Raw genomic sequence first — 14,432 nt, 5'->3', positions numbered from 1 at the left:
AATCTCCTCAGTGAAACACTCAGGTGGAAATAGCAAGCATGCAAACAGCACAGAGACACTGGAACATCAAGACATGTGGACATTCAGACAGGCGGTAGAGACAGTAGAAACGGAGCAGGACTGTATGTTACTGCCAACAGCTGGGAATAATAGAGACAACACTAGGGCATAAGGATTGTTTTCAGTGCACACTCAACTCTGTCAGTTCCAAATAACAGTAAAGTCAGCCTGTTTGCAGACGACACCACTCTTTATTGCACCAAATTTAGGAAAAGCATTAAATCATTTTAGAGCTGCTGACATGTTAGCAGCTTCTTGTGGAGTATTTCACATTTACAAATCATTAAATTTGTAACAGATTGGCCCAGAATTGCAATTTCAACAAAATTGCAAAGTGCAAGGCTTGGAGAAATAATCACTTGCTTGGTAAGCCAGATTTTACAAATTTACTCTACCTCTTCCTATGCAAAGTTTTTTGTGACATGCAGATTAACCTAATTCCTTCAACTGACTGGGCTGAAAGTGGACTAAACAGGTAAAAAGATAGCAGCGCTGTAGACAAAAAGGACATAGGACACTCAGGGAAAAAACTAAACACAACAAAAATGGAGCTAGATACCAAAACTGGCTGCAGTGGAAAACAGGACTGGTGCAAGAGAAGAGAAATGAGGTGATCCAAGGCGAGGTGAGGGATTATAATCACATAAAGAGAAAAGTCAAGAGAGATAAGAAGAAAACACTAAAAGAGGGAAGGTCAGAGAATAACTCATAAAAGAAAAGAAATTAGGGGGACAGATTCAAATAATAAAAAAGGACAGGAGGCAGTGAAAAAGATCTGGGAAGCAGAAGAAGGCTCTGAGACTTTTCCTAAGTGGCAGCCGTCAGTTCAGTCAGTACCTTCGTTGACTGAGAGGATGTTATGAGAAGCAGGCCCGGGGCTGGGGTAGCCAGGAGCCCCCTGAGGGAGTCCCCCAGGGGCTCCCAGAGCCCCAGCAGAGGCGGCAGCAGCAGCAACGGTGTTGGCTGCAGGAGCTACAGCAGCTTGTAAAGGAAGAGAAGGAAAGAAATAGTCAAGAAGGAAAGAACAGTTGAGAAAGATGTGAATATATTAAGTACCCAACAGAGAGAAGAGACAAGCAGTTTGACAGGAGGGAAGAAGAAATGAAGTTACAACAAAAGAACAGCAGAAAAAAAGAGAACAGCCAGAGGTTAGAAAATAATGTTTCCTTTTCAAATTGAATTAAGTTCTTCTGCTTGAAAATATGCAAATAAAAGTAAAATCAAAGTAGTTCATCTTATTTGGTAAACAAAAGAAAAATGTGAAAATGGCCTTGATAACCAAAGGATTGGAAATAATGGATCAAAGGCTAACATTAGTGTTTAGCTATGTCAAATTTCCCCACAGATAGGATAAAACGTGGACGTAGCGAGCCAAGTCATAATATTGAGCCTTGTTTTGAAATGGGGTGCCTAATTTTTCCAAATAAACTCACCTAGATACTAACAGCAGTGTAACTAAATGCTCTGAGTTCTCATTCTTTTCAAAATAAAAGCCTTCAACTATTTACTGGATGTGCTCAAGCTGTTTAAAACAATAAACAAACACATACAACAAAGTGACATAAGTAATTGCAAGATTAAAAAAAAGTTAATTCAAACCAACAAAAATAAATGAAAAAATAAAAGTCAAAGCAGATTATAAAAAAAATTATAAATATAAATTGTTAAACAAGACTGAAAACTCACATAACTGTCAAAATAAAAACAAGAGAAACGAAGATGGACACTGTATTTCCCAGCAAGAATTCAGTGAAAGCAATAAAACACCACCCAAGCAACCAACAGCTAAAAGAAAGTTTTCAGACTATAGTACCATTTTTTTTAACCCTTTTCAACCTGGAACAATCAAAAAACCCCAAACAAACCCCAGTTACTTTAAGTCTACAGGTAAAAATGTTATGCACCCAGTGTAATTTTAATAATTTCATGAACCAGAACTACAAACCTGAAACCTTTAAGGCACTTTAGTAAAAGTTAAACCTCATTGATATACACCATTTTAAAAAACATTTCTTTAGTCCTTAGATACACAGAAAATTGTTCTTGATCAAGTTCTTGATAACAAAGTTAATCTAGTACAGAGGAAACATGAAGCACAAAGACAACAAAGGAAACGGAGAAACATTACTTCAGTAGAAAAGTAGAAAGAAAAAAAATGGTTGAAGAAAGAAACCCTGTAATACAAAAGAGAGATTGAATGGAAGTAAGTGAAAGAAATCCTGAAGGGAGTGGTGTTTGTGCAGAGAACAGGCAGCAGGCTGAAGCCATGCAGTGAGCAATGAAAAGAGAGGAAGAGACAGAAGAGGAGAATAGGGAGAAAAAAAAAAGACTGAAACAGTAAATGATCAGTTTGAGGTAATTAGACAGCAGTTTGCCAGTACACGAGGAGCAGTAAATGTTTATTTGTCCATCTTAAACCAGTTTTAGCTGGCAGGTTATCTCCTGAGCATTGTAGCATGATTTAAATGTTGGTTTAATAAAATACTAATACTTATATAGATGATATAGAGCTATTTATGTCTAAGCTGAATATTTCTAAAGCATATATTGAAATGATTTACTTTACGAGAAGAAGAAAGAAGAAGGAGAGCATACGATGAAGAGTAAGGTGGAGGAGAAGGAAGATGAGAAGGTGAAAGAAAAGACAGTAAAAAGCAACAAGAGGAAGGGAAAAAAGAAGAGATGGCGAGGGGAAGAAGTGAACAACAAAAAGGGAAAAGGGAGGAATAGGAAAAGATGATAATGAACTAGTAGAAGAAGCAGAGAAAGAAGAAAAACAAGAAGGATGGGGATAAAAACAAGGAGGAGAACCCAAAGGAGAAGAATGTCTTCTCCTTCACCTCCTCCCCAAAGGAAAAGAAGAAAAGAGAATGAGAAGAAGGTGGAAAAGAGCACAGGAGAGGAGGAGGAGGAGGAGGAAGAGGAGAAGAGAGGAAGGAAAATTCAATAAGTAGAAGAAAAGAGGAACCAGAAGAAAGAAGATGATTGCTATAAAGTTCTTTTAAGAAAAGCAACCAGCATTTCCATTCTGTTATTTCCAGTCTGAACATGTGTGACAAGTTCAGCATAATATGAAGGTAATATTCTTCATGACTTTATTAAATGAAGTTTACTTTACCTTTTTGGGAAAGTAAATTAATAAATCAGACGATTCTGAGGGGGTCAGGTGGGAGACACTGATTGGATTTTCACAGATTGACCCTTGAAGGCAAACATTCACTATTAGAGTGTTAAATATGGAAACTTTTGACAAAGAGAGAAAAAATGTAATATAGAGACAGAATTTGAAAGCTCTTTTGCACCTTGTCGTGAACATGATAATAAAATACTAAGTGTGTGACATTTTTTTTGGGGGGGGGGGTCCTTAAAAAAAAAATCATGCGTGGACTCCCTGCTCTCTCTGTTCATCTCTCTGCTTAACCGGAGTATATTAGAGGGGCCTCCTCATTTATTTCCATGTGAAAAGAGACGGTGAGCAGGGTTAACAGCACTGCTCTTCTTCACAAAGCCACACACACACGCCACGCAGGAGTAGCTGGCTAAGCAGAGGTCACGGCCGAGCGTTCCCTCTGAATGGCGGTGAATAGGCGTGTGGCGTGAATAAGTCCACGCGCTTGTCACGCTTGGCCTCCATTAAGCCGTGACAATGGCACAGAAACCCTGCCTCCACCCAACACCCGAGGGTGCCACTTATAGCACACGCTTGTGTGTGTATGCATGTGGACCTGATTTTTAGCGGTGTGTATTTGTAGGTATTGAGGCTGTTGCTGTGTGGTAGGCAGATGTGTGTGTGGGTGGGGAGCAGGCAGATGGTGACAGCTGGTTAAAACATCCCCTACAGTGAAGCAGAGCAGGTTTCTCTGTGCAAACCTGTAAATCTCTCCCTTTTTTTGCCTTGTTTAGGCGTTTGATCATCCAGCTCTTACAGTTATGGTCAAGAAAACAGCCCACAAAGTTACAGAGATACCACATGGGGAAGCAACAGAATATATTTTAGTAAAGTTTTTCTGGGATGCACAGAGGAATCATTCACTGACTTCAAATATAAGCATTTCCAATCACAGAAGTTGTTCATTCGACTGTTTACTGATCTGCCACAGACGTGATTAACCTTTGCTTAAGATAGAGGCTGATTTCCACTTACTCAGAGGCTGTGGGGTCAGGTGGTAGAGTGGGTCATCTACTAGCAGTCGGGTCCAATAACAGCAGACTTATACAATTCAACACCAAAACAAAATAATTATTCCACGTTATTAAACTTGAACTAGTTTGTGTGGTGGAAAAGAAATGCCAACTGGTTGTAAAATGCTAACATGGTGGCAGATCATTTATTTAAAATGGTAACATTTTAATTTGTTGATTACACACAGTAATGTGTGATGTGGTAGGATGTTTGCAGAGTAGCCTACGAATATCACAGCTACATTATGTTAGCTTCAGCATTTAATGTGAGCCATTGCAAATATTTTAGCCTATGAAAAGAAGCTGACTTCATTTCAGTGCCAGCTGTTTTGGACAAAATGATGAACTGCATTTCAGGATAACGTAAGGAGGACAATATTTTGGATGTTGTTACTATGACCTGAAGCTTACTCAGCTTGAATTCTTTGAACATGTCTGGATTTTTTTTTTAAGTGCTTCTCTGAACTGGAAGTATTTCCTCCCTTGGTCTGAAAAAGACAATAACATAATTTTCTCTTCACTTCTTGTGAATCCATTATCATCCCTTGGTAACCACCCCTCGAACACTGCCTTTCCTATCACTGAGTTAGAGCAGAGCTATCATGGAAACTGAGCAAATCTTTTGCTTTTGGGCCGTTTTCATTTTCAGCATCTACAGACAGTCTAGAACACTTGGGGTTGTATGGTGCCCCCGTCAGTTCTGGATATACAGCCTTGGTGGTACCAAAGAAAAACAAGTAACATTGCATTCACAGAATTTTGGTATCAAACCGTACCGTAAGTATTGGTTCTGGCGACATCCCTCTCATCTACTAACTGGAACGACAGTAGTTCTATCCCTGGCTCCTTTAGTCTGTATGTCAAAGTATTGTTGGGCAAGACACTGAACCATGAGCTGCATCCACTGAAGTGTGTGTGTGACTCAATGTTAGGCAAAGAAACAAAAGCGCTTGCTAGAATGTGTGTGTGACTGGGTGAATGAGTCTTGTAGTAAGAAAGCTCAGTGTGAGTAGAAAAGCACTTCCTAAGCACAGTCCATTTACCACTTTACTTCTTGTGCTGCCATTTTTCCAACCCTCCTGGAGGAGACTAGATCAACTCAAAGAGAGTAAAAGTTTGTTTGGATTTCACCACTAACTAACGTAGAGGTCATCCAAATGACTCCGGCTGTGGTGAAGGACTATGGATAATTAATGGACACCTACCTCTGCACCACTTACTCAATACTTTTTCTAACAGCTGTGCTTCTAACATCAAACACAGATACAAAATATAGTTTTTTTATGAGCTGCTTTTTTGTGTTTGTTCTTTGTTACTGTTTTTGGAGGGTTATTTCTTTTTTTTTTTTTTGTATTTTTTCATGCCGATAAAAAAAAAACCCAAAAAAACCAGCCATTTCCCCAAATTTGGGATAAACAAAGTACATTTTATTCACAAAATCATTAAGGCAAAGAAAAAAGAAAAAAACCCAACACTGAGGTGCAAGCATTATTCCGAAAATGTGCCTGTGGGGTTTTGTTTTGTTTTTTAACACTGATTTTGAACATGACTTCATTTGCTTTTAACCTAATTCAGAAGAAACCCCCTGGCCTAACACTGAAAACTCCAGAATGGCTCATTCGTAGCGAGAACATGATCCGACCTCAATCTGACCCAGTTTCATATAAACTTCTTCCTGTAAACAGGAATGCTTTGTACGCTTTGCATGCTGGGATGCATCACAGCACACAAACTGTAACAGAACACTCACTAAGACAAACAACAAATGCTGCCCATAGCCCAGCGTAATTCGTCCTGTATTTAGTTTTGTTTCTTCACTCTTCTCACAGGGTTTGTAGTGCACAAACTCAGACTTATTCGGACCAAAGTAAAGTCAATTCACACAACTATGAACAAACACCGGTCATTTTAGGTTTTTGCGCTAATCTGTTTTGTGTTCACAGTGAATCTCTGAACTTGTGATGACAACTGAGTCAAAGAAAAACCCTTCCAAGCCATTAAAGCAGAGCACTGCCACCCATGCTACCCTTATCAGAGCACAGTCCAGAGAACCCAGATGCAAAGCTGCAGTCATATGTTTGTACTTTGAAGTTCAACAACTGCAAGAGAGCCCTTTAAAGACCTGCTGACTTTGGAAACAACAGCAGCTTCCTCCTGTGATATTTTTGTTTCTTTTCTTCAACCCTCGGTGGGTTTTATTGCCAGTGGGCTGCATTATCAAACCCCACCTCCCTCCTTCCCTCCCCACAGGGCCCCAGGGGTGTTCGAAGCGAGCGCCACCTCCTTTTGTAGTTACCTTGTTTGATCTGGGCCTGTAGCGCCGGGTTGGAGGGCTGAGGGGGGGCGGCAGGCGTCCGGCGAGGAGTCTCCGGGGTTCCTCCTGGTCTGGGAGGCCTGGAGGAGGATCACAAAGAGAGGGCATGAAATATTAAAGCAGCAGGGAGCAGAGAGATGGGCCAATGCACAGACAGAGAGACACACAGAGACACACTCACACACACACCACTAAAATTCAAAGAAACACACAGAAACACATGCATTCATAAAAACCAGGAGTTCACATACGCAAGATTCTTATTTCTTTTTCCTGAAACCAGCTGAGTGTGTGTGTGTGTGTGTGTGTTTTTCAGGCTCCAGCCTATTGAATTTTGGTTGGAGGACACAGTCCTCTGTGAACAGACTGGAGGCGTCTAACTTTCAGAGGCACACAAACACTTCCAATACAACAATCCACTGGGTGATCAATTGCAGTTGTCGGGGAACAAAAACACATCCAGAAAGCTCCATTTTAAAAAAGAAAGAAAAAAAACGACAAAAAAGACAAAATTCTTTAAAGAGGCAGGACAGTGGTCACAGCTCATAAAGACGAGATCAAATAATTACTTTTTGTCCTTCTGCAAATATCCTGGACTGCACTCAGAGTTCCTATGTTAGAAAGCTCTTCACACATGCACTAAAGCCAGATGTGCTTGTGACAAAATATTATAGAAGACTAAAACAAAATCAGTGATTAACGTAGCATTTTCCCCCACTGGCATACAGAAAAGTTACCTTTATCCACAAAAATAGAAATCCATATAAAATCTATTTTTAAATAAAATTCATAATTAAATGAACAATATAAAAGAACAATTTACCGTAATGTCACCAGAAGCAGCTAAAAAGATTGGATCAGTTTAATGTGCAGAAAAGCAAACAGGTGGTTTACTGGTGTTTTAACTTCAACCAAGCTGCTTTACCTGGGAAAATGACTGATAGAAATGCCAAACAGCCCCTTTTTTCGGCCTTTGGAGGTCGCCACAGTGGCTCATCTGCCTACATCTTAGCCTTCCCAGTGTCCTACTCTGTCACACAAACCCTCTGCATGTCTTCTTTCACTACATACATACGTCTTCCTGTTTTCCTCCTGCCTGGTTCTTCATCTTCATCATTGTTTGCCCAAAATATCCACTCCTGTGCACATGTCCAAATAATCTCAGCCTTGCCTCTCTTTCTCCCGACCGTTCAACCTGAGCTGTCCCTCTAACATACTCCTTTCTAACTTTGCCCATTCTGGTCACGCCTAGTAAAAATGTGGCCATCCCCAACTCTTGGTTATTTAAAATTGCAGCAGGACCACAATATTTTAGTAAACAGAAAAGAAAAATTAAAAACTAGACATGATACATATGAGAATAATCTAAAACTGAAACAAAACCAAATAAAAACAATACTGGCAGCGGTCAGTGGTACCCATCAGCCTCTTACTAGATACACCTATGGTATCAGTTTCAAAATCCCACATCGCCTTGTTCTCAAGTTATTGCATTCACAAGATTTTAAGAAAACTTGACCTCTGAACTCTTTCCTTGAGGTCGAGGCCAATGAGATTCAAACTTGTCCAAGATTTTTAGTAGATACACCTATTCACAAACTTGGATGTCCACATCGCCCGTCCACACAGGAGGATGATGACAATACCCTATTAGTCTTTTACAGCTGGTTACAAAACAAACTATGTACAATAATTCTGAAGTGAGAAATGTACAAAGTCTTTAACCTGCCAGCTTCCTACAACCATATCTGTAAAATGTCCAAATGTACCAATTCATCCCTGTGCAGTTGACAAACAAAATCCAAAGGGTCCAATCAGGTCCACTGGATCACTCTGCAAAGTGTGAAACTATAGAGGTCATTAATTCTGAATTCACAATGCTGATGCTTCAAAATGGCACCATGGCTAGGATCCACCTTTTATACAGTTTATGTCCAAAAGGTAAAGCTCATGTTTTCCAAAAGGAGCTTGTCAGAATCCACCCAAAGTGAAGACAAAGACATGAAAGGTTTGGACAAGAGAAATAGTTTTGAGGAAGAAAGAGCTAAAGACTCCTACAAAAAGGCAATATGATCATAGACGTTGACTTAGAAAAATCACTTAAATGAGGTGTGGTTGAGGCTAATTCAGTCCCGTCTCAGGCAGCCAAGCTGAAGGCCTAAGCAAAGGCAGGTGAAGGAACTGCTGTTGAAACTCTTAAAGAGTTCAGGAATACTTCTTTTCAAACTCCAGCACACAGAGAGGAAGCTTTTCCACTATCATAAATGTAAGATGAGGAACATGAAAAAGCCAAAAACCAAAACAACTTCAAATATTCACAACTGCTGTTCTGCAGTTTCGAGGCGAAGACGGCCAGAGAGAAGATCCTTGTTTGAGCTTCATAAAGAAGTCTTCAGCTTCTGTTTGTAGCTGCACAATCACCTCCTCTGATCTGGACACTCCACAGAAGCACAGTTACGGGTTTATGTGAAAGTAATAAACTTCTCTGGAAAGTCAGCCTATGAGTGACGTCTTTTGTTCTTCTGCTTTTTACTTTTCATGCTGTGACTGTATCTACTCCACAAAGTTTGACTTCCTTTAATTTCTTACTCAGAAAGGTAATCTGATAATAGCGTGACATCAGCAATGCCACCAATGACAGGATGCAATGGTAGAAGGAGTCAAATAGAAAAACACTTGATTTGATTTTAACTTTGACATCCAGCCACCAGTTTTCTTCTGCTTTCTGGAATTTGGCAGCAGGCTAATTCAAGACGTCCTTCACCCCAGTAACATTCCCCAGTCCCTTCTTTGTGATCCCTACATGTTTCCAGCCCAGATGAGATATAGAATATCTAGCATGTTCTTTTAAACCTCGAGACGGATGCACCCAGGAGGCAAAATTAGATGATTTGACCTGCTCCTTTGAATGTTAAGGAGATTCAAACTTATCATTGTATAAGTTGATGGGGCTTTAGCTCTGGCTGTAAGGACTTCAGATTTGATTGTGAGGGAAAAAGTCATCATGACTTTACAGTATTGTTGAGTTTACTCTATTTCAAGGATTTCAGAACTGACCCAGGACTGACACTGAGGACACCTTACAGCTGACTTTTATGTCACTTATATTAGACAAGACTAATGATGATGAGAATCCAAGCTGTACTTTCCACCCTAACCTAGGAGACATAAGGGGGTTTAACCCTTTAGCCCTTGAAAACCTATTTAGGAGTAACCATTAAAGCTCTTTTCTGAACTGGTTTCTGTCATATTACAGGTATGCTCACTGAACAAAATGACTAAGTTTGCATCAGGGTGGCAATTACCCTTGGAAAAAAATTTTCATCAAACCACGTTTTTATTGACAGATCCTGAGGTGTCAAAACATGTCATTATGGGAACAGCGGATGTCCTCGAATGTCGTCTTTATGGGGGAAAGAGTTCAAAAATGACATCGAAAGTACTGAGAGGACGAAACTTTACAGGGACTAAAGTACTAAAGTAAAGCTCTGTAATTTTTGGTTTTGGGTTCTAATAGAGGTTTGCCTGATCCACAGTTATAAAAAAATAAAAATAAAAAAAATATCCTTATTTATCTTATATTGGGCCCGTCAGCTAATATTTTGCCTGAAATGACTTGTTTTACTGCCCATACCTTTACGCAAACTTTACTTTAGGCAATGTTTGTGTTGTGAACCAAATCTATGATTTGTATTTTTTTCCCTGTGTTCTGACAATACTTACAGCTCTTGCAACTCTTGAATCACTACCACCACACCCACCCAAACCCAGCATCACTTGTGTTTATTCCATTACAACAGCCTGGTTCTTCTTTTGTCTTGTTTTGGTATTTTTGTATTTATTTCCAGTTATGTATCCCAGCTCATGACAGCTCATTTCTGAATTCACAGTTTAAAAGAAAAAAAAGAACTTTGTCCTTGTTTAATTTGAATATTTATCATTGTAAAGCTGGACATATGGCAGGAAAAATATATTTTAACCACAAAAATAAGTCAATTATAGACTGAAAACTTATGAAGGCTGATCAAACACCTCACTACCCCTCGACCTGTGTTTTTATCATCTCTGACTCTTCGCTGCTCGCCCTCCCTGCAGAGTTATCCTTGAAGCAGGGTTGACGGGACGATGAAATGTTGTGTTGGTATTACAGCAGCAGGACCTCGACCTCTGTGTTAAATCTTTCACAGCACAATGAGAGCTCAGACAGACTAAACAATCAGCCACACACACACACACACACACACACACACACACACACGTAGCCAGAGCTCAGCCGCTGGTGGTAGGATAGTATATGTCCTGCACTTTGAGTTCAGTTTCTGCTGCAGTTTCAGTTGTTCTATCGTTTTTTAAGCTGGAATCAGAATTGTGTGTTATCAGCCTGATAATTCTAGATAAAATGAACTTGGGTTCATAAACTGATATCAATTTAAAACAAATGTGGATACATTTTTGTGCACAATTCAGGGTGTTGAAACAGACTGATTTCCACAAATTGCTGTTTGTTTTTAGCTGATGAACAAAGTTTGAAATTTAAATCCTATAAAAGCCACATGAAGACGAAACAAGTTTGCTGCAGCTTTGTTTACTCAGCGTGGGCCAGAGCAGCTACAGAAGAACAAAGATCAAAAGTAAATATAGAAGTAGACAGTAATGTATAAAATGCGAATGTTCGAAGGGAGTAAAAACAAAAACATTACATAAGTTTTTGTATTGTTACATATGTATTGTAATATTGTTATATTGTTAAGATAGCTTAACAATATAAATATATGAATTAATCACATTCCATTTAGTTTTAATATTGTTTTTGGTTCATTTAATGGCACATTATATATATATTTTTTTAAAGTTATGTAATTAACTACCAACATGCCACCTATCCAACCGTCTATTCATCCAACCACTTTGCCTCCATCCAGCTGTTAGTCCAACAAACCATTTAGCCATCTATCCACTCATCCAACATTTATCCACCAAACCATCCATGCATAATTTATTCAGGTATTTAGCTATCAATTATACCATCCACAGACTAAACCATCTATCCGTTCATGCACACATCCAACATTTCTTTATCCATCCAACATATATCCATGTCATTATCCATCTAATAGACATCGAATCTTCCCATCCATCCATGCCCAAAACATCTTTTATCCAACCATTTAGTCATCCAACTATATAATTAGCCCTTTAACTTTCTATCCATGCATCTGTGCATTTAACCATTTATCATTCATCCAATCATTGAACATCAATATTTCAAACCTTTTATCAATTCATGTATCAAGAAATGGCTAACATGAAAACATAAGTTGCAAAGCCACAGGAAGTAAATCCTGCCATTGTAGATTAGTTTGTACTGACCAGGTAAATCTACAGCCAACATTTCGTCTTGATTCATATGCTCAATCGTCCAGGTAAGTAAATCTCCAAAAGTTGATTATGTTCATCTGGACGTAGCATTTTGTAGAAGAAACGTTTCGTCACTCATCCAAGTGACTTCTTCAGTCTCAGCTGACTGCAGGTTTCCCCAATCTTATAAACAGTACATTTGCATAATGACTGAAACCAGCCCACTGAAGGAACAATGGGCTGGGAGGAGAGTTCCTTAATCTTAATTAAGAAAATTCTCATGACCATTGATCAACAACCACTGACCAAAACCCACTGATCAAAGACCATGAGTACCATTCACAGAGAGTTGGGGAATGGCTGCAATCACAGCACTGCAAGATCATACATCCAACATTCTTACTTTTTTAACTTTAGTTTGGGCTCAACCAACTCTTCTGAATATAAGAGTTCTTAAAGAACAAATATAAAAATAAATCACTTTTAAGAGTTAGTCCATGTGTGTTTGTTACCTGGCCGGTGCTTTCTTCATGTGCTCTCCAACAAAGGTGGCGTTGGTCATGCCCATCAGAGTGTTGGCCAGTGAGATGACGGAGAGGAGGTGATGTGTGGTGACAGCCCTCGACACACCATATGTCCCCTTCCCGACTATGTCTGACAGAGATAGCTTCCGACCTGTCGCCAGGGAAAGCTGACGAAGCAAAGATTCCTGGAAAATGGAGTTATACAAAGAGAAGAGGTTCTTATTTTCAGGTGCCCTGTTATCAAACTATTGATTTAGCTTTTTAAATGCTCCATGCTCAACGATATGTCTTTCATGGAAAGACACCTGGAACCCAGGTGATAACAGACAGTTACCTTGAAGGTGGGCAACATAAGAGACATGTGGCCTCCTCTGGAGATCAAGCCGAAGGAGATGGGGCAGTGTGGTCTGAGCATGCCCAGTCGCTCCAGACAGATGGTGTCCAGCTGTTCGTTGAGACCCCAGGCGTGCAGGCAGGACATGAAGAGCTTGGCTGTGTCCATCGTCAGGTTATACTCCAGCAGACTCAGAGACTTGGACTTCTCCTCGCGCCTCCTCATCTCCTCCTCTTCATCCTCATCTTCATCTAATAGGTGCTCCTTAATGGTCTCTTTCATGGTCTCCTTCACCTGGTTTTAGGAGAAATTATTTACATGAAAAACAAAAATAATACAATAATAAAAGACCTTCATTAGTGGATTTTTTTTTTTTGGTGTTTATGGACCTGTTTGAAGATTTTATGAGCCAACAAGGACCCGCCCTTATCAGCCCCAGCTTGGCTCTTCTGTAGCGTCTCCGGGGACACCAGCATGGGGTTTGGTCTCTGAGCTTCCTCCGTCAGCAGCTGGATGATCACCGCCTCCACGTCGAAGAACAGCACATGCATGTCAGGGTCTGTCAGGTTGGTCTTCATCGCCTGGACCACCAAGGCATTGTGGGAATATTTTGGTAAGTTGCCCTGGTGGAAAGACAGAGTTCAGTTTCAAGAACAAAATCAATCACAGTGTGACACTTTTCACATTAAATATATAAATATATTTAAATGATCCATTGTCGATATAAATTTAATTAAGAAGTTCAAGAGCTCCTCATCAAAAGCTCATTATTTAAATCACACACACGCACACACGCACACACACACACACCTGTAATTGCCACTAATATTAACACTCGGCTCAATTTTAATTGTATTAGAAGAGACAGCATGTGCATGGAGCTGTTTGCTTCTCGTTTCCATGTTAATGAGCTGATGACTGCAATTAAACTGATCCTGTTAGACTTCGATTCCAAGGGAGGAGACAGGAGGAGGAGAAAGTGAGGGAGGAGGTGGTGATTAAGACAGGAATGAAGAGAGGAAATAAAGAGGAAAGAAAAGGCCAAAGCTGGATTTTTATCTGCATGTTTTTGGGGTTTTTTTTAACCTTTTGCCTTAAGATCACAGAGCTTTTTCGCCATCACCACAATGGTGTTTGAAAAAGAAACATGACAGGTCATCACATCCTGCCCTATCATTCTGTTTGACTCTAAAGGGGCCAAAATCTACAAAAACAAAGATTTTTCATTAAATAAGACAAACAATAGACTCCATAAACTTCTCAGGAAACTCACAGAAGGCTCATTTTCCCATAGATCAAGTGAAGCAACCCGGTTCTCATTCCCCAGGCTGCAGGTTTCAGGGACGAAAGCACCGACTTCACTTTTCAGACCCAGAGTTAAGCCCATTTCTTTTCACGTCTAAGCTCACGTCACATCATGTCTATCATTTACCTTTGTAACCATAGCATTGCATCAAATCTTTCTTTAAAGATACATAAAGAAAGAGAAAACATCTGATTCCTCACCGAATCTTCCTCCTGTTTACTTGCATTTAGAGTTAACACACTGTTATAATCATGTTGTGTTTAATTTTCTCTCCACATTTTAAAATAAACTACAGGAAAGTGACTTTAAACAGACACAGACTTCAAACTTTGCTTTTTCCTCTCGGCAATAAGC

General features: G+C 39.7%; 1 protein-coding gene across 1 annotated transcript in view; it reads right to left on the bottom strand.

The window, feature by feature from the left end:
- wdr7 (WD repeat domain 7) overlaps positions 1–14,432 on the bottom strand; it is a 95,539-nt gene that overhangs the window by 57,705 nt on the left and 23,402 nt on the right. The window contains exons 17-20 of the mRNA XM_085359620.1: positions 13,162–13,395; positions 12,773–13,066; positions 12,427–12,623; positions 6,539–6,636 (exon numbers count right to left, since the gene is read on the bottom strand). Of these exons, the coding sequence (XP_085215746.1) occupies positions 6,539–6,636; positions 12,427–12,623; positions 12,773–13,066; positions 13,162–13,395 (823 nt within the window). The remainder of the gene's footprint in view (positions 1–6,538; positions 6,637–12,426; positions 12,624–12,772; positions 13,067–13,161; positions 13,396–14,432) is intronic.

The sequence above is a fragment of the Diplotaxodon limnothrissa genome, linkage group LG7 (assembly GCF_057381915.1).
Source record: "Diplotaxodon limnothrissa isolate DT_005_m linkage group LG7, D_limnothrissa_male_GT1.1, whole genome shotgun sequence".
Taxonomy (NCBI): Eukaryota; Metazoa; Chordata; class Actinopteri; order Cichliformes; family Cichlidae; genus Diplotaxodon; species Diplotaxodon limnothrissa.
Note: the sequence above shows the minus strand (reverse complement) of the source record. Positions and strands in the feature narration are given on the sequence as shown.